Consider the following 24,215-nt stretch of genomic DNA (forward strand, 5'->3'; position numbering starts at 1 on the left):
AAGCCTGTGCGCCACAACTACTGAGCCTGCACTCTAGAGTCCGTGAGCCATAACTACTGAAACCCACACGCCTAGAGCCCATGCTCCGCAACAAGAGAAGCCACTGCAATGAGAAGCCCGTGCACGGCAACGAAGAGCAGCCCCTGCTTGCCCCAACTAGAAAAAGCCCGAGTGCAGCAACGAAGACCCAACATAGCCAAAAATAAGTAAATAAAATAAATAAATTTAAAAAAAAGGATCAAATTCTTAAAAAAAAAAAGAAAAAAAAAATTTGTCCCTGAGCTTCCAGTCAGGAAAATATGATCAGCTACATATTTTTTTATTAATATAGAGGAACAAGTATATCAGTTTCTTCAGAGGAAACAAGGTGTTTTCATTAACACTCAATCCTGAAAGATTTCTCATATGACACTTGGGTGACTTCTCAATATCATTTTAAGTACAGTAGCCACTGATGAAAGCCAAGGGCATATATAAAGACACAACTTAAATTCAACAGTACATTAAAAGAATCACACACCATGATCAGTGGGATTTACTCCAGGGATGCAAGGATGGTTCAACATTTGCAAATCAGTCAATGTGATACATCACATTAACAAAAGGAAGGATAAAAATCATATGATTATTTCCATACATGAAGAAAAAGCAACTGACAAAATTCAACATCCATTTATGACAAAAACTCTCAACAAAGTGGGTAAAGAGGGACTACCTCAACATAATAAAAGCCACATATATCAAGCCCACAGCTAACACCATACTCAACAGTGAAAAGCTGAAAGCTCTTCCTCTAAGATCAGGAACATGACAAGGCTGCCTACTCCCACCACTTTATTCAACATAGTACTGGAAGTCCTAGCCAGAGCAATTAGGCAAGAAAAAGAAATAAAAGGTATTCAAATTGGAAAGGAAGAACTAAAACTGCCACTGACATATATTATATACAGAAAACCCTAAAGACTCTATCAAAAAACTGTTGGACCTAATAACAAATTCAGTAAAGTTGCAAAATACAAAATCAATACACAAAAATCGGTGCATTTCTATACACTAATAATGAACTCTCAGAGAGAAACTAAGAAAACATTCCCATTTACCATTGCATCAAAAAGAGTAAAATACCTAGGAATAAATTTAAACAAGAACTATAAGACATTAATGAATGATATTGAAGAAGACACAAATAAATGGAAAGATACTCTGTGCTCAAGGTTGGAAGAACCAATATTATTAAAATGTCCATACTACCCAAAGCAATTTACAGATTCATTGCAATCCCTATCAAAATTCCAGTGGCATTTTTCACAAAAGTAAAACAAACAATCCCAAATTTTGTATGGAACCATTAAAGATCCCCAATAGCCAAAGCAACCTTGACAAAGAAGAACAAAGCTAGAGTCACCATGCTCCCTGATTTCAAACTCTATTACAAAGCTATAGTTATTAAAACAATATGATATCTGCATAAAAACAGATACATAGATCAATGGAACAGAACAGAGAGCCCAGGAAATTCCCTGGTGGTCCAGTGGTTAGGATTCTGTGCTTCCACTGCAGGGGGCACTGGTTTGATACCTGGTCAGGGAACTAAGATCCCGCATGCCACATGGCGCAGCAAAAAAAAAAAAAAAAAAAGAATAGAGAACCCAGAAATAAACCCATGCATCTATGGTCAATTAAGTTATGACAAAGAAGGCAAGAATATACAATGGGGAAAGGACAGTCTCGTCATTAAATGGTGTTGGGAAAACTGGACAGCCATATGCAAAAGAATAAAACTGGGCCACTATCTTATACCACACACAAAAATTAACTCAAAATGAATTAAAGACCTGAATGTAAGACCTGAAACCATAAAACTCCTAGAAGAAAACACAGGCAGTAAGGTCCTTGACATAGGTCTTGGTGATGAGTTTTTGAATCTGACTACAAAAGCAAAAACAACAAAAGCGTAAATAAGTGGAACTAAATCAAACTAAAAAGCTTCTGCACAGCAAAGTAAACCATCAGCAAAACGAAAAGGCAACCGTTTATTTTTTTTAATTTGGCCATACCACATGGCATGCAGGATCTTAGTTCCCCAACTAGGCATCGAACCCAGGCCCTGGCAGTGAAAGCGCAGAGTCCTAACCACTGGACCACAAGGAAATTCCCAAAAGGCAACTTTCTGAATGAGAGAAAATATTTGCAAATCATATATCTGATAAGGGGCTAACATCCAAAATATTTAAAGAACTCATACAACTCAACAGCAAAAAAACAATCCAATTGAAAAATGGAGGCTTCCCTGGTGGTGCAGTGGTTAAGAATCTGCCTGCCAATGCAGGGGACACGGGTTTGAGCCCTGGTCCAGGAAGGTACCACATGCCGTGGAGCAACTAAGCCTGTGCGTCACAACTACTAAGCCTGCACTCCAGAGCCTATGAGCCACAACTGCTGAGCCCGCGTGCCTAGAAGCCGTGCTCTGCAACAAGAGAAGTCACTGCAATGAGAAGCCCTTACACCACAACAAAGAGTAGCCCCCTGCTCACCACAACTAGAGAAAGCCCACGCACAGCAATGAAGCCCCAACGCAGCCAAACAAACAAACAAAAAACCCCAAAAAAACCCACTTCTACAGGGTAGGGACAGATGACCTTAAGACTTCTCAGCTATTGTGCCAACTCAAAATGTGCCCCCTGACAATTTCCAAACACCCTAAGGGCAGTTCTGTCCCCAGTTAAGACACTGAGCCAATCCTTGTATCTTCAGCTTCATCTCTTTTCTTTCATGTTGAAGGCTCCATGGTTACCCAAACATGTCTTGTTCTTTTTCTGTTTCCTCTAACTGGAATACTTTGCTTTGATCCTTTCAATTGGATTACTTCTAACTCATCCTTCAGATTTCAGCTTCTGTGTCAGCTTCTCTTGGAAACCCTCACTGAACTTCCAGGTTGGGGTTAAGTGTTCCCAGAGGGACCAAGTGCTATGCAATTGCCTGGTTCTATCTTTAACTTCCTCACTAGTCTGTGAGCTCTGAGTGTCTCCATTTGCTCATCACTATATTTCTAACACCAAGCACTATACTTAGCATATGGTAGATGCTTAATGAATATACAATGAATGAATATTGTAAGAGGAAAGTGAGAAAATAAGAAACACCCAGTTGTTTATCAGCAGTCTTAAGCAGAGACATGAGTGTTCCAGCAATCATAAAAGTCCCCACTTCTAAAAAAAAAAAAAAAAAAAAAAAAAAAAAAACAAAGTCCCCACTTCTGAAAATCCTTCATAAAATGAATGCTAAAGATTGTACTTGCATGAAAAACTCAAAGATATGGCCAACAATGTCATAAAAAAATGTCTCCACCATTCCCACAAAAAACTCCAATCAACTCAAAATATGATTAAACAATAGTAAACGTTTCTGAGAATCTGAAAAAGAATATATATATGTATGTATATATATACATAACTGAATCACTGTGCTATACACTTGAAACATGACCTTATAAATCAATTAAACTTCAATAAAATTTTTTTAAAAATGCTTTCTTCTTAGGACCTGTGCAGAAGGGGAGAGGCAGCATGTCGAAAGGAGGGCCTCTGGAGTATGGAGTTCCAGAGTTTGGAGGGAAAATAAATCTTCAGCTCAGAGAGGTCTAGCACTTTCCCCAGTGACTCATGATCAGCAAGGGGCAGACGGAATCAGGTTTCCTGACTTTCACTGTAGTGGGTCACTGTGTCTGAGAGTGATTAGAAGAAATTAAGCAAGTGAACAAAGAAAATTACATACTGGGTCAATGAAAACCAACTTCTTTCCTCAAAGGAGTGGTTTATGTTTTAAAAAGTACCTTAGCGGGGAGACCTTCAAGATGGCGGAGGAGTAAGACGTGGAGATCACCTTCCTCCCCACAAATACATCAGAAATACATCTACATGTGGAACAGCTCCTAGAGAACACCTACTGAAGGCTGGCAGAAGACCTCAGACTTCCCAAAAGCCGTGTGGCTGAGAGGTTCTTGGTGCTCTGGCCGGGTGTCAGGCCTGTGCCCCTGAGGTGGGAGAGCCAAGTTCAGGACATTGGTCCACCAGAGACCTCCCAGCTCCATGTAATATCAAATGGTGAAAGCTCTCCCAGAGATCTCCATCTCAACGCTAAGACCCAGCTCCACTCAACAACCAGCAAGCTACAGTGCTGGACACCCTATGCCAAACAACTACCAAGACAGGAACACAACCCCACCCATTAGCAGAGAGGCTGCCTAAAATCATAATAAGGTCACAGACACCTCAAAACACACCACCGGACGCAGTCCTGCCCACTAGAAATACAAGACCCAGCCTCATCCACCAGAACACAGGCACCAGTCCCCTCCACCAGGAAGCCTACACAACCCACTGAACCAACCTTAGCCACTGGGGGCAGACACCAAAAACAACGGGAACTACGAACCTGCAGCCTGCAAAAAGGAGACCCCAAACACAGTAAGTTAAGCAAAATGAGAAGGCAGAAAAACACACAGCTGATGAAGAAGCAAGGTAAAAACCCACCAGACCAAACAAATGAAGAGGAAATAGGCAGTCTACCTGAAAAAGAATACAGATTAATGATAGTAAAGATGATGCAAAATCTTGGAAATACAATGGAGAAAATAAAAGAAACGTTTAACAAGGACCTAGAAGAACTAAAGAGCAAACAAACAATGATGAACAACACAAAAAATAGAATTAAAATTCTGTAGAAGGAATCAATAGCAGAATAACTGAGGCAGAAGAACGGATAAGTGACCTGGAAGATAAAATAGTGGAAATAACTACTGTAGAGCAGAATAAAGAAAAAAGAATGAAAAGAATTGAGGACAGTCTTAGAGATCTCTGGGACAACATTAAATGCAACAACATTCGAATGATAGGGGTCCCAGGAGAAGAAGAGAAAAAGAAAGGGACTGAGAAAATATTTGAAGAGTTATAGTTGAAAACTTCCCTAATATGGGAAAGGAAATAGTCAATCAAGTCCAGGAAGCGGAGAGAGTCCCATACAGGATAAATCCAAGGAGAAATACGCCAAGACACATATTAATCAAACTATCAAAAATTAAATACAAAGAAAAAATATTAAAAGCAGCAAGGGAAAAACAACAAATAACATACAAGGGAATACACATAAGGTTAACAGCTGATTTTTCAGCAGAAACTCTGTAAGCCAGAAGGGAGTGGCAGGACATATTTTAAGTGATGAAAGGGAAAAACCAACAACCAAGGTTACTCTACCTAGCAAGGATCTCATTCAGATTTGACAGAGAAATTAAAACCTTTACAGACAAGCAAAAGCTAAGAGAATTCAGCACCACCAAACCAGCTTTACAACAAATGCTAAAGGGAGTTCTCTAGGCAGGAAACACAAGAGAAGGAAAAGACCTACAATAACAAACCCAAAACAATTAAGAAAATGGTAACAGGAACATACATATCAATAATTACCTTAAATATAAATGGATTAAATTCTCCTACCAAAAGACATAGACTGGCTGAATGGATACAAAAACAATACCCGTATACATGCTGTCTACAAGAGACCCACTTCAGACCTAGGGACACATACAGACTGAAAGTGAGGGGATGGAAAAAGATATTCCATGCAAATGGAAATCAAAAGAAAGCTGGAGTAGCAATTCTCATATCAGACAAAATAGACTTTAAAATAAAGACTAGTACAAGAGACAAAGAAAGACACTACATAATGATCAAGGGATCAATCCAAGAACAAGATATAACAATTGTAAATATTTATGCACCCAACATAGGAGCACCTCAATACATAAGGCAAATGCTAACAGCCATAAAAGGGGAAATCGACAGTAACACAATAATAGTAGGGGACTTTAACACCACACTTTCACCAATGGACAGATCATCCAAAATGAAAATAAATAAGGAAACACAAGCTTTAAATGATACATTAAACAAGATGGACTTAATTGATATCTATACGACATTCCATCCAAAAACAACAGAATACACTTTCTTCTGAAGTGGTCATGGAACATTCTCCAGGCTACATCACATCTTGGGTCACAAATCAAGCCAAGGTAAATTTAAGAAAACTGAAATCGTATCAAGTATCTTTTCCAACCACAATGCTGAGACTAGATATCAATTACAGGAAAAAAGTCTGTAAAACATACAAACACATGGAGGTTAAACAATACACTACTTAATAACCAAGAGATCACTGAAGAAATCAAAGAGGAAATCAAAAAATACCTAGAAACAAATGACAAAGAAAACACGAAGACCCAAAATCTATGGGATGCAGCAAAAGCAGTTCTAAGAGGGAAGTTTATAGCAATACAATCCTACCTCAAGCAACAAGAAACATCTCAAATAAACAACGTAACCTTATACCTAAAGCAATTAAAGAAAGAAGAACAAAAAACCCCCAAAGTTAGCAGAAGGAAAGAAATCATAAAGTTCAGATCAGAAATAAATGAAAAAGAAATGAAGGAAACGATAGTAAAGATCAATAAAACTAAAAGCTGGTTCTTTGAGAAGATAAACAAAATTGATAAACCATTAGCCAGACTCATCAAGAAAAAACGGGTGAAGGGTCAAATCAATAAAATTAGAAATGGAAAAGGAGAAGTAACCACTGACACAACAGAAATACAAAGGATCATGAGAGATTACTACAAGCAACTCTATGCCAATAAAATGGACAACCTGGAAAAAATGGACAAATTCTTAGAAAAGTACAACCTTCTGAGACTGAACCAGGAAGAAATAGAAAATATAAACAGACCAATCACAAGCACTGAAATTGAGACTGTGATTAAAAATCTTCCAACAAACAAAAGCCCAGGACCAGATGGCTTCACAGGCAAATTCTATCAAACATTTAGAGAAGAGTTAACACCTATCCTTTTCAAACTCTTCCAAAATATAGCAGAGGGAGGAACACTCCCCAACTCATTCTACGAGGCCACCATCACCCTGATACCAAAACCAGACAAAGATGTCACAAAGAAAGAAAACTACAGGCCAATATCACTGATGAACATAGATGCAAAAATCCTCAACAAAATACTAGCAAACAGAATCCAAAAGCACATTAAAAGGATCATATACAATAATCAAGTGGGGTTTATCCCAGGAATGCAAGGATTCTTCAATATATGCAAATCAATCAATGTGATAAACCATATTAACAAATTGAAGGAGAAAAACCATATGATCATCTCAATAGATGCAGAAAAAGCTTTCAACAAAATTCAACACCCATTTATGGTAAAAATCCTCCAGAAAGTAGGCAAAGAGGGAATTACCTCAACATAATAAAGGCCATATATGACAAACCCACAACCAATATCATTCTCAATGGTGAAAAACTGAAACCATTTCCTTTAAGATCGGGAACAAGACAAGGTTGTCCACTCTCACCACTATTATTCAACATAGTTTTGGAAGTTTTAGCCACGGCAATCAGAGAAGAAAAAGAAATAAAAGGAATCCAAATTGGAAAGAAGAAGTAAAGTTGACACCGTTTGCAGATGATATGATATTATACATAGAGAATCCTAAAGATGCTACCAGAAAACTACTAGAGCTAATGGATAAATCTGGTAAAGTAGTAGGATACAAAATTAATGCACAGAAATCTCTTGCATTCCTATACACTAATGATGAAAAGTCTGAAAGAGAAATTAAGCAAACACTCCCATTTACCACTGCAACAAAAAGAATAAAATACCTAGGAAGAAACCTACCTAAGGAGACAAAAGATCTGTATGAAGAAAACTATAAGACACTGATGAAAGGAATTAAAGATGATACAAACAGATGGAAAGATATATCATGTTCTTGGATTGGAAGAATCAACATTGTGAAAACGACTCTACTACCCAAAGCAATCTACAGATTCAATGCAATCCCAATCAAACTACCAATGGCATTTTTCACAGAAGTAGAATAAAAAATTTCACAATTTGTATGGAAACACAAAAGACCCCGAAGAGCCAAAGCGATCTTGAGAAAGAAAAACAGAGCTGGAGCAATCAGGCTCCCTGACTTCAGACTATACTACAAAGCTACAGTAATCAAGACAGTATGGTACTGGCACAAAAACAGAAATAGTGATCAATGGAACAGGATAGAAAGCCCAGAGATAAAGCCACGCACATATGGTCACCTTATCTTCGACAAAGGAGGAAAGAATATACAGTGGAGAAAAGACAGCCTCTTCAATAAGTGGTGCTGGGAAAACTGGACAGCTACATGTAAAAGAATGAAATTAGAACACTTCCTAACACCATACCAAAAACAAACTCAAAATGGATTAAAGACCTAAATGTAAGGCCAGACACTATAAAACTCTTGGAGGAAAACATAGGCAGAACAGTCTATGACATAAATCAGAGCAAGATCCTTTTTTGATCCACCTCCTACAGAAATGGAAATAAAAACAAAAATAAACAAATGGGACCTAATGAAACTTAAAAGCTTTTGCACAGAAAGGAAACCATAAACAAGATTAAAAGACAACCCTCAGAATGGGAGAAAATATTTGCAAATGAAGCAACTGACAAAGGATTAATTTCCAAAATTTATAAGCATCTTATGCAGCTCAATATCAAAAAAACAAATAACCCTATCCAGAAATGGGCAGAAGACCTAAACAGACATTTCTCTAAAGAAGATATACAGATTGCCAACAAAGATATGAAAGGATGCTCAACATCACTAATCATTAGAGAAATGCAAATCAAAACTACAATGAGGTATCATCTCACACCAGTCAGAATGGCCATCATCAAAAAATCTACAAACAATATAGAGAGGGTGTGCAGAAAAGGGAACCCTCCTACATTGTTGCTGAAATGTAAATTGGTACAGCCACTATGGAGAACAGTATGGAGGTTCCTTATAAATTAACAATAGAACTACCATATGACCCAGCAATCTCACTCCTGGGCATATACCTGGAGAAAACCTTAATTTGAAATGATACATGCACCCCAGTGTTCACCGCAGCACTATTTACAACAGCCAGGACATGGAAGCAACCTAAAGTCCATCAACAGAGGAATGGATAAAGAAGATGTGGTATATATATACAATGGAATATTACTCAGCCATAAAAAAGAACAAAATAATGCCATTTGCAGCAACATGGATGGACCGTCATATTGAATGAAGTCAGACACAGAAAGACAAATATCATATGATATTGCTTATATGTGGAATATAAAAAAAAAAGGGTAGAAATGAACTTATTTACAAAACAGAAGTAGAGTCACGGATGTAGAAAACAAACTTATGGTTACCAGAGGGTAAGTGGGGGAAGGGATAAATTGGGAGATTGGGATTGACATATACACACATAATACACACATATTATACATAAAATAGGTAACTAATAAGGACCTGCTGTATAGCATGGGGGACTCTACTCAATACTCTGTAATGGCCTATGTGGGAAAAGAATCTAAAAAAAAGAGTGGATATATGTATATGTATAACTGATTCACTTTGCTGTACACCTGAAACTAATACAACATTGTAAATCAACTATACTCCAATAAAAACTTTTTAAAAATTTGGTTGATAGAGTTAGTTGGAAACTCTTCTGTTGCTATGAGGGTAAATCTTAAAAGTTCTCATCACAAGAAAAAAATGTAACCATGTGAGTTGATGGATGTTAATTAGACTTACTGTGAAAGTCATTTTGCAATATATATTGTACACCTTAAACTAATATGATGTTTTATGTCAATTATATCTCAATAAAACTGTGGGAAAAAACCCAGTAAAAACTACATTCTGGTATTATATACATGGTGTTCGTCAATTATACCAAAGCTGGTAAAAATACAACTTTCATAAAACTCAACCAAACATACTGAAATGGGAATAATCTAGAAAACAGATTTAAGTATTGATATATTTTGGCCTCTAGAAAGGTATCCTCCCATTCCAATAAACTCAGGAGCATTCTAGTTTATACATTAGTGTAACTTTTGACTTTGGTGAGTGTATACCAGTTTCCCAGAGCTTAAACATTTTAAGGGTGAGCTAACAGATGGTGAATCTGTCCCGTCTTGTACTTTGGTATATAGAACTTAAAATTGTAATATAGTCTGTCAGAACGGCAAGACCATGGCACGTAAGTCACGTTACCAATATGATGAATGTTCTCCTTGATGACCTCACATTCTATTGGCCATCTTGGAGCCTGCAGTGGCTCACTGCTGGAGAAAAAAGCAAAGAGATCTCGGGGTTCTCGAGGACGTGCGTTTACTTCACCAAGGTCATCATGAAGAAGCTGTCTGCTCTTAAGAAGTGGTGAACTCAGCATAAGGGAATCTGCCAAAGGGAAAGGGAATGAGTGAACAGTTTCCTTTTCTTCCTTGGGGATTTTACTGCTCAACTGTAACAAATAAGTAATTTTAAGCACTGTATTAATACATTAGCACAGATATGCAATCCTATGACGTGTTTCTCCTTCAAAGAGATTTAGTACAGGATGACGGCATCAAAACTATAAAATGTTAAGTTAAAATTCTGCCTTAGTCTGTTAAACATTTAAATGTAAAGCTTTAGAGTAAGTTAGAAGAAACTTTTTTCTTTTTTTTAAAATCAACGTTAATGGGTCAAAGACATTTCAACAGTGGGTTACAAATAAAAGTTACTTAACGTGTGTTAGTATTTTTGTCTAGAGAGAGGGAAAAAAGAAAACTTTCAATTCAACCACTAGCATTTCAGAAAAAAAGTACATAAAACTCTATTAACTACAGTGAAACAATCTACAAATTAAATTTCAAGTTCATAATATAACCATTCAAAGGACAGAGGGACTTACAAAACAGGGAGGTGGATAGGGGCAGAGGCGTGAGCAGGGGCAGAAGAGAGAGAAGAGTTCTTGGGAAATAAAGAATGGGAAAAAAGGGAGGAAAACAAGGGCGTTCAAGGAGAAAGGGGGGAAAAAAGGAAATGGGAGGAAGAATGAAAAGAAAGGGAAAGGGGAAGGAAAGGCTGAAGGCCCCTAGGGTGGTAACTCCCAGCTCTGGTGGGGAGAGCAGGAGGGAGAGACATTCCCATAAAGGAGTTTCCGTTTTCTGGTCTGGAAGGACATGAAATACCTCTGTTCACAGCTTCTATCTGTCTGTGCACAGTTGAAGATAGACAGGTAGGCCCTAGAAAGAGGAAGGAAGAGGTATGGTTGGTCCGATGGATCTTTATTTTTCCTGCCCGTGTCCCCTATCCCTTTCCATCCCCCGCCCCCACTTTGGGCCCCTGCATTTCTGTGTCTAAATATTTCCCCCACTGTTTAAGGCAGGGGGAAAAGGCAACAAACATTTGAAAAGATGGTAAAGCTGCTCAATCTCACTCATAAAGAAATGTAAATCGACATGACAAGGAGATAACAGTTTATTCCCTAACAGACAGGAAAAACATTTATGTGTTTTCACACTCATCCTGGCAAAGGTGTAAGTAAACTAGTACTCTCGTAACTTGCTGACAAAAAGGCAAATTGGTGCAAACGTTCTGGAAAGCAATTTGGCAGTGTCTAGTAAGATCTAAAACATACAAACCTTTGATTCGGCAATCCCACTGCTAGAAATTACTTTATAGATTTTCTTAACAAAAGCTCGTCAAGATACATATACAAAGCTGCTCACTGCAGTAATGTTCAAATAATAAAAATGTGTAAACAACCAAAGCACCCAACAAAAGGGAAGTTAAAATAATTATGACATGTTAATGGGATGGAATACTGTAGGTGCTCTAAAAAGAATGAGGTAGGTGTTTCTTGTGCTCATATGAAAAGGCTCTATTTTTAAACAAAAAAAAAAAATCAAAGATTATGTATAGGATCCCTATGAGCAATTAAAAAGAAAAAAATATATAGACACTTGAGGACATATTTTCTTTTTCCTGAAAAGAATGATTACAATAGTGGCTATATTAAGGGTGGGGCAGGGAGAGCTCTTAATTTCCTTTTGTGTTTTTTTCCTACCATTTGAATTTTCTAACCTTATACATATATTTCCTTTTCTTTCTTTTTTGGTTTCTTTCCTTCGTTCGTTTGTTCCTTTCCTTCTCTTCTTTTTTTTTTTGAAACGCGCACATTATAACTCATTCCTTTTTACCTCCTTTGTACTTTTCTGGTTTAAAAAACATCAATAACAACATAATAAATGCTTTGCTACAAAGATAAAGAAAAATATCTTCCTCACTCCAATGATCAAAACAGAGGGGAAAAAAGGTGTCAGGTTATCAGTTATACTCTAACTAAAATTCATTTACATTGTTGTCTTACCTCTAGCAGCTGACTTTGCATTTTACATTTTTTATTATATTAAGACTGGCAATTGTTTCTTATCAATGTTATTTCAGTGTCAGCAAATGGGGCAGAAGGAAGCTGAAGGGGGGTGGTCAGCTGGCTCCTGAGCCATTCCATCCTAACAGTCTCCTTTGCTCAACCCTTGCCTTTCTATTCCCTGCCAGGAGCTCGGGGACGCAGAATGGAAAAGCCTTCTGGGCACTGGGATGAGCAAAAATATAAGATACATATTTGAAAATGAAAATGGAATTGCTACATCAAAGGTTAAGTACCATTTTACATTTTCCACCTATTGCCAAACTGCCTTTCTAAAAAATCTTATCTATTCACATTCCTAACAGCAGTGTGGGAGAGTGTTCTCCCATCTCCTGACCAAAAAAAAAAATATTTTTTGCCTAAATCTCGTAATTTAAAAATGGGGGCTTCCCTGGTGGCACAGTGGTTAAGAATCTGCCTGCCAATGCAGGGGACACGGGTTTGAGCCCTGATCTGGGAAGATCCCACATGCCGCGGAGCAACTAAGCCCGTGTGCCACAACTGCTGAGCCTGCGCTCTAGAGCCCGCGAGCCGCAACTACTGAAGCCTGTGTGCCTAGAGCCCGTGCTCCGTAACAAGAGAAGCCACCGCAATGAGAAGCCCGAGCACCGCAAGGAAGAGTGGCCCCCACTCGCTGCAACAAGAGAAAAGCCCGCGCAGCAACGAAGACCCAACGCAGCCAAAAATAAATAATTAAAATAAAATTTTAAAAAAAAAGGTACCTTGACATATTGATTTGTATCTTTAATTAGAGGTGAAATTGAGCATCTTTTCATAAATCTTGTTGACTGTGTTTTCTATGAACTCCTTGCTCACGTCCTTTGTCCATTTTTCTATTTGGTCATCTTTTACATATTGATTCGTAAGAGTTATTATGTTAAGGAAATTAATCCTTTGACATATTTGTCACAAAATTTTTTTCCAATTATTTTCCTTTACTAATGGTACTATTTTCTATACAGAAATTTAAATTTTTGCTGTAAAAATTATCAGTGTTATATTTTATGGTTTTTGGGTCTTGTGTCATTCATAGATTTTTAACTAGAAAAGGGACACAATCAGATTTGCACATAAAAAAGAGCACTGCTGTGTGGAAAATGGATTGGAAGGGGCCATCATGGAACAAGAGAAGCCAAGAGACCAATTATGAGGCTGTTTCAATAGTGAGATGATGGTAGCTGGGGGAGGGTTGGGGTGGGGGAAGGATGTGCAATAAAGAGAAGTGAATTGATGTTTGGTTGGATATATACTGAGGGAGAAATTCAACTGCATTCCTACACTTGGATTCCAGAAAAAACCTGTGGAATCCCTGTAAAAAATTATTTTTGCTTAAGCTAGTTGGAATTGGTTTCCACCACTCTTATGCAAAGAGCCTTAACAAATATATCCATCAAAACTGCATGAAAAAAAATCAATGTGTTACTCTTGATCAAGGAGTTTTAACAAATTTTACAATTTGGAGGAAGAGCATCCAGAATGCATAGTATTTTAATTTAAACCTACAATCCAAAGCAGATCTAGAGAGAATTTTGTTTTGTTTTGTTATTTTTCTTTTCATTAAAAAAATTTCTTTCTTTGTTTTTTAAGAGAGAACATTTAAAAAAAAATTTTATTTATTCATTTTGGCTGTGTTGGGTCTTTGCTGCTGCACACGGGCTTTCTTTAGTTGTGGCGAGAGGGGGCTACTCTTCATTGCAGTGCGCGGGCTTCTCACTGTGGTGGCTTCTCTTGTTGCAGGGCATGGGCTCTAGGCGTGCGGGCTCAGTAGTTGTGGCTCGCGGGCTCTAGAGTACAGGCTTCAGTAGTTGTGGCACACGGGCTCAGTTGCTCCGCGGCATATGGGATCTTCCCGGACCAGGACTCCAACCCGTGTCCCCTGCATTGGCAGGCAGATTCTTAACCACTGTGCCACCAGGGAAGCCCCAAGAGAGAACATTTTTGAGTGATGTCAGAAACAGTGGCCAAGCCTGCTCCCCTGGCTTCTCCCACGTTAGGCCACGTTCTCCTAAACACTGGGAGCTGTTGCTCAAGGAAGTGAGGGTTCTGGGGGTCATACAACACTGATTATTACTCACACAGACGTTTCTCCTTTTGCAAGGGGTCCGGTATCAAATCCGCTGTTTCCCCAAAAGAGCCACTCAACAGGTATCGAGGATTATTCTTCCAAACATGCTGGTGCGTAGCAGAGTTTGGTAAACTGCCCCTCTCAGCTAAGAATAGGCAGTTTAATGAAACGTGCTGGAAGGCTAGTTCATCACCTCCAACACGTAGGTCAACACCCAAACCACTACTAGCAAACCGCCTTCTAGTCACCACCTGCCACCACAGGCCTTTACAATGAATACAACCCATTTTCCAAAGAGCTTTCACATTCCAATTTATGTGAATTAAACATTATTTTCTCCATTTCATGCTGAGGAGAAGACTTGAGAAGCAGTATGGTAAAGTGGAAAACTGGGAGGCAGCTATACGACCAAGTGAAGGCAAGTACTCAGAGTGAAAGTGGAGCACTCAGAGTGGGAGCTGCTTTGTCCTGAGGGCTCTGCTGAATCTGGTGAACTGGAAATTCAGTTTTCAACAAATTACAAAATGAAATAGTTAACAAGAAAGTCTAGGGCTTCCCTGGTGGCGCAGTGGTTGAGAATCTGCCTGCTAATGCAGGGAACACGGGTTCGAGCCCTGGTCTGGGAAGATCCCACATACTGCGGAGCAACTAGACCCGTGAGCCACAGCTACTGAGCCTGCGCGTCTGGAGCCTGTGCTCCGCAACAAGAGAGGCCACGATAGTGAGAGGCCCGCGCACCGCGATGAAGAGTGGCCCCCGCTTGCCGCAACTAGAGGAAGCCCTGGCACAGAAACGAAGACCCAACACAGCCAAAAAATAAAAAAATAAAAAAATAATAATTAAAAAAGGTGCTAATAATTAAAAAAAAAAAAAAAAAAAGAAAGTCTAACAAGGTTGATAGAAATAAAATCGATATAAAAACCTAAATTTTATTTCTAAATACCAGGAGCAAAGTTAGAAGATCAAAATTTTAAAAGATACCACTTATAATACCATGCAAATATGCAGTTCTATGAAAAAAATTATAAGTCTTATTGGCAGACATTAAGGAGGACCTAAGTAAATTAGAGAATTAGACTATATTAACAGATGGGAGAACCTGGTATTGGAAAATTCTCATTTCTTGTCAAATTTGATCTATAGATTCAATGTAATCCCATATTTTTTTTTAAGCATCACAAGCCAATTCTAAAATTATATAAAAAGGTAAGAAGAGCCAAGACACTTTTGAAGAATGACAATATGGGAGGACATGTCTTTCCAGATATCAAGACTATTTTAATGCCATGTGGTGTCATTAAGAAAGGGTGGTACTGGTGCAAGGACAGACAAACAGACCCTTGTATAAATGGACACGCAACAGAGGTAACACAGCGTATCAGTAGGGAAAGGAAGTTCTTTCACTAACGGCGGTGCTGGAAAAATTCATCAGTTTATCCAAGCACAACTCTCTCAGTTGATCAAACAATTTACTTCATAAACCCAGGAAAGGTGATGCTAGATAAGAATGAGATATTACCTTTAAAGTAGCCATAGTACTGGAGGTGATGGTACATAAAGTCTTCATAGGGATCAGGAAGAGTCTGTGAAACGATAGGCCATCTCAATCAGCAAAGTGCTTTCATAATTATAGAGTAATTATTATAGCAGCCTGTTATAAGAATAATACTGACTCTTAACAAAAGTACACAAGCATTGTTGCAGAGGACACTATACCTGAGAACTTCTGTAAACAAACCATGTGAAAGACATTTGTGCAAATTATTCTACCTTTGGGATCGAGATCTCCGGCCAGAAAAAGGTGCCACCAGAATATACCTGCGGATCTAGTACTGGATTTCCGTGGAGTGCCTGGAGAGGAGTGTGTACCGACCTGCTGCTTTAGCTCTGTTTCCAAAGCTGGGAACATGTTACTTCTGCATGGTATGTATGCTGAAGACCAGTCAGCGACACCGGCATCCAGCAACAATCCCTGCCCAATTTCCAAAAGGGCAGTTGATTACACAGGAGACGCTAAAAAACCAGAGCAGGACAACTGAAAAACTGTCGAAATTTACCCACGTCCTCTCCCTCCGCTTCGCAGCTCCCACGCTACTTTAGGAAACCCTGCGGTACCGCTCCGTCTTCCCTGCCAACCCAACCTCTCCTCAGATAAGCAAGGACCCGCCACGAGGCCCGGATGCGCACCTGAAGAATTTGGGAGAGCGGCTTGTCTTCCAGCCTCCTCCTCCGGAGGCGCCAGGACCCCTGCTGGCCCCATGCTTCTTTCCCCACCACCCCCCCCCCACCCCGCTAGTGAGGGAGATGCCCACCACCAGGTCGCTGCAGGAAAGTGAAAGAAAAGGGGATGAGGGGTCCGGCGCAGTCGTCTCGGGGTGAGTGGAAAAGAAAGGTCAGGGGCCCGGAGAGTGGGCTCTGAAAACGGAATTCAGGGATTCAGGGCTTCCTGGTCAGGGAGAAGGAGGCGAAGGGCAGTTTCCCGGAGAGTCGCGGGACGGGGCGTAGAGATCTCCTACGACTGCAGAGGGAAGGTTGCTACCGCCTCCGCGCCCCGGCCCGTCCGGGGCAGCAGGGGTGCGTGCGGAGCCTGTGGCGACAGAGGAGCGTGAGCGAGGCGGGGGACACGGTCCGCAGGTAGAGGCCCAGTCGCGCACCGGCCACAAGACACGCTCGCCACGCTCACGGGACACTGCTTTCCACTAGGGCCCCAGTAGCCTAGCAACCACGAGACGGAAGCGGGAGGGCGGGGCGGCTGGGCGCTTCCGGAGAGCGAGGCTCCGCCTCCGAGCAAGGGGTGGGGAACCGGGGAAAAGTCGAAGACTGGCGTTGAGGTACCATGGATTCACTCATTCCTTTCATACAGTATTGCAGCCTGGCTTCTGGGGATTAGAAATTGCATTGATGGGGACTTCCCTGGTGGTCCAGTGTTTGAGACTCCGTGCTTACACTGCAGGGGAGACGGATTCGATCGCTGGCTGGGAAACTAAGATCTCGCATGCCCCGTGGCCGGGCCCAAAACAACAAAAAAGCAGCTGTTCCTCAGCTTTAGGAAACTGTTGAGTATTGCTCAAAGGGAGCCGCTTCCCCTCTTTCACCTTATATTCTCTCCCATAGCTAGAATTGAAAAATTACCTCCTACTTTGAAAACATACAAGTTAGTAAATTAAAACCACACATTTTGACTATCAAATTGTCAGATTCTAAAAAATGCTCCTTTCTGGCAGGAGAGGGACAAAGGCACTTCGTCCCTGTACCAATTCCTAGAAGTCTGGAAAACTGTTAGGCACTTAAAGCAAAAGCTTTAATGGCTAGTTGACAGCCTTTATTTCCAGAAATATGCTCTACGCAAATTACAAGAAAAACAATTTTTTATTTTTTAAAATTTTATGCTACATGTGTTTTTAAGAATTTGATTTTTAAAAATTTATCTTTCCTGCATTGGGTCTTCGCTGCAGCGTGCGGGCTTTCTCTAGCTGCAGCGAGCAGGGGCCACTCCCCGTTGCGGTGCATGGGCTTCCCACTGCAGTGGCCTCCCCCGTGGGAGCATGGGCTCCAGGCACGAGGGCTCAGTATTTGTGGCTCGCAGACTCTGGAGCACAGGCTCAGCAGCTGTGGTGCACGGGCTTAGCTGCTCTGCAGCATGTGGGATCCTCCCAGACCAGGGATCAAACCCGTGTCCCCTGCATTGGCAGGTGGGTTCTTAACCAATGCACCACCAGGGAAGCCCAGAAAAACAATTTATATACAAAACGGTCACCTAAATACGTAATGGTAAAAAAACCAACACACAAGCATACATGACACTGATTAGACAATTATATGCATATAAAATACTAGAATAAAATTCTAACTGTTGTCTTTGGTTAACTTTACATGACTATAAGTATACATAACTTTTGTAATTAGTGGAAAAAATATAAAGCACCTTTTTTTCACAATATTAACCACATTACATCATTTCCAAGATTTAAGTAGGCCCAACACTAGCTAATATTATAGACTACAAGCTCCAAAATTTAAGTCACACCGTACCTTCTGGTACTAGAGGCCTGTTTTTCTAACCCTGTCCTCGCACCCCGCAACGGGCTCAAGATCCTGATGCTTTTTTTCCTGGAGCTGTTCTTCAATGTTTGCACATACCTTACACTATACTTGATTAGAAAAAACAATTGACTTAAAGTAAGTCTTGGTTACATAATCGTGGAGTTAACAGGCAAAACAGGAGCAAAAGAATAACCAATCAGAAGTATAAAAAAAGCTTTATTAGTGCATATATACAAATTTACAAGGTCAGAAACTGGAGAAATACAAACAGCTTTAAAACACAATTTGCTTTTTCTTCAGTTTAAAGTGACTTTTACCTGATTGTGATACAATAGAAAGTACAGAACAGTAAACTGCTTTTTAAATACTGGAATTTTATGCAGAATACATTCACACATAAATGGAAGGTGAACTTTGGACCAAGGTAAGACAATGGAGACACATCAATACATACAGTGGCTTTTGTTACATTTACTGCCACATATGTGAGGGGGAAGTTCTCAAAATCAAAGACACTAACACCTGCTGCTGCTGCCACCTATATTGTAATTTAAATATGCCACCTAGTATGTGAAATGACTGAGCTATCTTTATCAGTTCTAGAATCTGTGAGAAAGAATACTCTGAAGAGTGTGGCCATCTGTTAGCACAAGGTGAACGACTTGATATATCTCAGCACTTCAGGGGTGGCAGACTAGAGGAAGAGGTCAGAAAGAGATTCCTATAATCCCAGATAAGCAAGGCAAAATATAGAGCTGCTTTCTTAATTGCACTTGTTCTGAAGAAGTTAATGAGAGAGAGAGAGCGCCACACTAGGAACTACAAGAGCCTCTATGAGGCAGGAAAATCCTTCCCTTTTCGTTAGTGAGTCCTCTACAGAGGTGTCATACTCATGAGCCGCATGTTCCAGACTGATGAGGTTAATGTACCTAACAGCTGAGGGTGCCAGCGTGAGAATAAAGGCAGCCAGGTCAAAGCATTCAGTCACCTCACCTTCCAGCAAAGCAGAAAAATTACATTTCACAAATGTGGCAATTTTGTACGTGTATACTCTTGCCCAGGAAATTCATATGCTCTCCCTCATAACATTTATAGTTTATTGACAACAGTTAAGACTGGTTAAGACTCTGAAATGATTAAAAAAACAAAACAAAAACAAACAAACAAAAACAGTAATAAAAATTTAAACAATTTCAAAAACTATGTGTTTGGAGCCATTTTTCTTCTCTTCAGTCTTGCTCGCCAATCTTCAGGAAGGGCTTCAAAATTAGCATTTCTCTCTGCCATGCCACTGTGAAAACAACATACAGATTAAATTACTTCACTGGAAAGAAAAGGAACGAAACTGTTTATTTCCTAGCAAATAAAAGCTAACTGAAACTGAAAATGTGATATATGGTATCTATGTTCATGAAAATGTTTCAAGTTTCTCAGCTAAGTACCAGCGTTATTCTTCACCAAATTTCTTAATTGATAGGTCAACCAAACACATACAAAGCACTCTTCTCTACAGTTTTATTTATATGTAAGTGCATATTTGTTTTTATATCTCCCCAGTAACCACTGAAGCCATACTGAAGGAAAATAACACATTCTTGTAAAAGTATTTCTTGGCCTCTAGGAGTTATGATTCTTTATCCTAGATATATTTAACACATAGGAAGGTATATTTAACTCTTAACATACCAACAGGGACCGTTGGACCTAATGTTTTTGAGACTCACCTTTGATCAGTTCTAATTAGGACTGATCTCTCATGGCTTATTCAGTCATTTATAAAACCGATTAAGACTCAGATTCTAGGGAATGCCCTGGTGGTACAGTAGTTAGGACTCCATGCTTTCACTGACGAGGGCCTGGGTTCAATCCCACAAGCTTCGCAGCACGGCAAAAACTCAGATTGTAACTTACAATTACCAGAATGGGTGCGTTAGACCCTTTTATAAATCTAAAATAAGCTAAGATTAATTACAGAATCTTTGTGACTTCCCATCATCTTGAAATAGTTTGCTATTTCATCATTGTAGGAATTAATCATTACTCAATTCCCAGCAATATTAAAAAAAGACTAAACTAGTAAGAAAGCTGAAGAATAATGGAATCATCTACAAGGATGATACAAAAGTGAATTAAATTATCACTAATACCATCCCTCAGTTTTCTTATTGTGTTGCCCAAAACAGTGCAACTCCTTTCAAGGAAGTAAAAAAGAAGTCTGGAGACAACATCTTCATAGTCTCCCCTACTGCTCCCCAATATTATACAATCAGATAAATGCAAAGAGACAGAGGCACTGTAGATTCTAATTGTGACGGTAAAATTGACTGGATAAGTAAAATCTCAGACTCTGAGTGATAAGAGGACCATAATCTAGATGAATCTTCTCAAATTCAAGACTGATGAGTGAAGATACTGAAGGAAAACAACACATTCTTGTAAAAGTAAGGAAATGTAAGGTCAAAAAGGAAATACAGTATTCTCATTGAAAAGAACAACCTGGGACTTCCCTGGTGGTCCAATGGTAAAGAATCCGCCTTACAATGCAGGGTATGCGGGTTCGATCCCTGGTCAGGGAACTAAGACCCCACATGCTGCGGGGCAACTAAGCCCGAGCGCCACAACTACCGAGCTCGTACACCTCAACTAGAGCCCATACGCCGCAAACTACAGAGCCCACGTGCTCTGGAACCCGCGCACCACAACTAGAGAAGAGAAAACGAGTACGCCCCAACTAGAGAGAAGCCCTCGTGCCGCAACAAAAGATCCCACATGCCTCAACAAAGATCCCGTGTGCTGCAACTAAGACCCAACACAGCCAAAAATAAGTAAAATAAATAAATAATAAATAAATCTGAACAACCTACTTCACCCAGTATTTTGTAACAAGAACTGGGACTATCGCATTTTCCTTAGAAACCTTTCAGGTTTTATACTGCTATATGCTAAAATTTATTTGATAAGGTTCATAAGTGGGACAAATGCTGAAAGCAGGTGTGTAGTGGCTAGATAGAAAAAGATATTTTAGGAACAAAAAAATTCACTGGAATGACTATCCCAATTAGTGTTCATGGATCTAAGAATGAAAATGTTTTGAATTATGAAGCAAAGATGGCTATCCTCTCCCAACTTTTTTTTTTTTTTGGCCACGCCATGCAGGCTCTTTCCCTGAGCAGGGACTGAAGCCGGGCCCTCAGCAGTGAAAGCGCAGAGTCCTAACCACTGGACCGCCAGGAAAGTCCCCCAAATATTTTCCTAAGTACTGCATTTACGGAGGCTGCAAGTGCAAGAACCAGCAGTAATGATAAGCCAGAACCTATCAGAGATGAGCCTGCAACCTGGCAGCATTTCTGAGAGGAGCATGCTGCACGTCGCGCACTGACAACTGAGCAACAGCCGCACTCAAGGAACGCTGCTCGTTCAGTACGCGTACCTCCAAAAACCAGGAAAATAAGTACAAATTTGAGTTAGCTATGTTTAAATTCTTACTAAAATTTCTAATTAAGTTTTCTCCTCTTTATTTTTTATGTCTGTAAATTATTTGTAAAATTTAAAAATATACATATAAAAGAGTCTCTTGGAGTTACATGGTAAATGGGGATGACTATTTTTCCCCATATGCTCAGGGTTAAGATAGCTCTTTGCCTAAGAGGAACAATCAGTGGGAAGTATTACAAATCTGATGTTTCTGATTTTGAAAAAGGCTAGACTATAATTTTTATAGGGAAATAAACATTTCTATGAACTAAAAACTGCTTAGGTAAGTCTGTAAAGGAATCAAATTAAGGGCTATGATTTTAAGAACGTGATGGCTCTAAAACCACAGCTACAACCACCACTATCCACCCCATCTATGGTTCTTTCTTTTACCTGACCAGCTGCTGCTGTTTCCACTCTTCAATTCGCTTCTGTGCAGTTGATTCTCGGTCCTCTTCACTGGAACTAGAGTTCTCCTCTTCATCTAACTCACGTTGGATACTCTGCCATTTCTTTACCAGAGATGGCATTTTGGTTTTACTCTTCTTTGCCTGTAACAAAGGAATATAATACATAAAACAAGGGAATGAGTCCTTCACATGAGATCAGGATCTTTTCCTTAGTTCTAAGGAATAAGTGAACTTCAAAATTAAAGGAACAGAAACACCAAAAATAAATACCATTCTAAATTCTTGCCAGAAATTTCTACCAACTATAAACTTAAAGCTTGGTTAAAAATCTAAAAAGTGTAAATGTGGGGTTTTATGAAATCAGGTCAGAAACATTTCCTTTAGCCTTATTCTATGAAATTCAAAACTCTTGCCCTTGTCTCATCTTCTCAGAATTACAGTGTACCCGGGACTTCCCTGGTGGTCCAGTGGGTAAGACCCCACGCTCTCAATGCAGGGGGCCTGGGTTTGAGCCCTGGTTGGGGAACTAAATCCTGCATGCAGGCCTAAACTAAGAGTCTGCATGCCGCAACTAAAGATCCCGTGAGCTGCAACTAAGACACGGCACGGGCAAAATAAATATATAAGTATTTTTTTAAGAAAAAGGAAAAGAGAATCACAGTGTACCTTTTTACAATTTTAAATGGATGCAGTGTTCACATCAAGTGAAACACAGTGCTGAGAAACAAATGACCAGCTTTTCTGGAAAGAGCCAACAGAGTCAAAGGCAACTATTAAATATGAAAAAAGCAAAGAGGTGTATCAAAACATTAATGATGAGATTAGTTCTAAGAGGAGATACAATAATAAATTTTTCTATTAGCTTAACTTCATTTTCTAAATTGCCTATAATAAACATAATCTCACAGTAAAAAAAAGCTTGTGATATTTATTACATATCCAACATGGCTTGCTCTATCACTACCTTCAGAGTTCTGATCAATGGCACTCTTTAGCAAAGATGCCTTCCCTGACCACCCTATCTATATGAAACAGTACCACCTGCCAAAGGTCACTTTCTGTCCTCTTACACTTTTTTTCATTGCATTTTTAAACACTGAACATATATTTGCTTATCTGTTTCTGCAACCCAGCCCCCCCCTACCCTCTCCAAGCCCACCAGAAAAGCTCTACAAAAGCAGAAATTTTGTTGGTTAGCTACTGAATACAAAGCTCCTAGAGAGGAATGCCTGACACACAGTATGTATTCAAAATATACCTGCTGATATTTGTGATTAGTTCTTTGAATTTAGAGAAACACTGTATTCGACATTGATAAGAACCACTTTTTATCCCTGCGGTTTTGAAGACTTGGCCAGGTTACACTCTAAACGTGACAAGCAGGCACTCAAGTGACAGGTGTGACTGAGTGCTGTGCTCCTGTGAGGATCGGGTACAGGGACCCAAGCTTTTTTTCTGGCCTGCACTTAAGAGAAACACATTTCTTAATTAAGTCCCCAAAAGAGTTGAGAAAATAAGCTTAATATTTTCAGTCTTTTAAAATTACTTGGCTCCCTGCTCAATACCCTATTTCGACTGTCACTGACAGTTTTTAACCCTCTGGGAAACGCCCATCTATAATGCTTAAACCTTCTGCTCCACACACCTTCCCACATTCCATTCTGTCATCTCACCTGTGGTACAACCTGACCCACTGCATATACACCCTTCCAACAAGCTCCAACATAGCTCACCTGGGTTAGCATGGAACCAACTGAGTAGAAAGTAACATGAATTAATAACGGTCACCTGTGCATAGAGGGCTCACTGGGGTATAACCTCTCGCCGAACGTCTCCAAGTATGATTAAAAAACATAGATCTAGGT

The 24,215-nt window shown here is 39.6% G+C and overlaps 2 protein-coding genes across 9 annotated transcripts in view; both read right to left on the bottom strand.

Moving 5' to 3' along the window:
- Window positions 1-17,115, bottom strand: part of AGBL2 (ATP/GTP binding protein like 2) — a 42,437-nt gene extending 25,322 nt beyond the window's left edge. For 4 of the 8 annotated variants that reach the window (XM_036861647.1, XM_036861646.1, XM_036861643.1 and 1 more), the window contains exons 1-6: window positions 16,610-16,689; window positions 16,296-16,435; window positions 15,942-16,005; window positions 14,433-14,567; window positions 11,117-11,170; window positions 10,155-10,340 (exon numbers count right to left, since the gene is read on the bottom strand). In XM_036861647.1, coding sequence (XP_036717542.1) covers window positions 10,155-10,340; window positions 11,117-11,170; window positions 14,433-14,567; window positions 15,942-16,005; window positions 16,296-16,331 — 475 coding nt within the window. In that variant the 5' untranslated portion in view covers window positions 16,332-16,435; window positions 16,610-16,689. Of the gene's footprint in view, window positions 1-10,154; window positions 10,341-11,116; window positions 11,171-14,432; window positions 14,568-15,941; window positions 16,006-16,295; window positions 16,436-16,609 lie in introns of all 8 variants that reach the window. The other 4 variants (XM_036861644.1, XM_036861648.1, XM_036861650.1 and 1 more) reach the window with 2 other exon arrangements.
- Window positions 17,116-18,662: 1,547 nt separating this feature from the next.
- FNBP4 (formin binding protein 4) overlaps window positions 18,663-24,215 on the bottom strand; it is a 39,731-nt gene continuing 34,178 nt past the window's right edge. The window contains exons 16-17 of the mRNA XM_036861641.1: window positions 22,334-22,491; window positions 18,663-19,757 (exon numbers count right to left, since the gene is read on the bottom strand). Coding sequence (XP_036717536.1) covers window positions 19,667-19,757; window positions 22,334-22,491 — 249 coding nt within the window. The 3' untranslated portion in view covers window positions 18,663-19,666. The remainder of the gene's footprint in view (window positions 19,758-22,333; window positions 22,492-24,215) is intronic.

This window comes from Balaenoptera musculus, chromosome 8 (genome assembly GCF_009873245.2).
Source record: "Balaenoptera musculus isolate JJ_BM4_2016_0621 chromosome 8, mBalMus1.pri.v3, whole genome shotgun sequence".
NCBI lineage: Eukaryota > Metazoa > Chordata > Mammalia > Artiodactyla > Balaenopteridae > Balaenoptera > Balaenoptera musculus.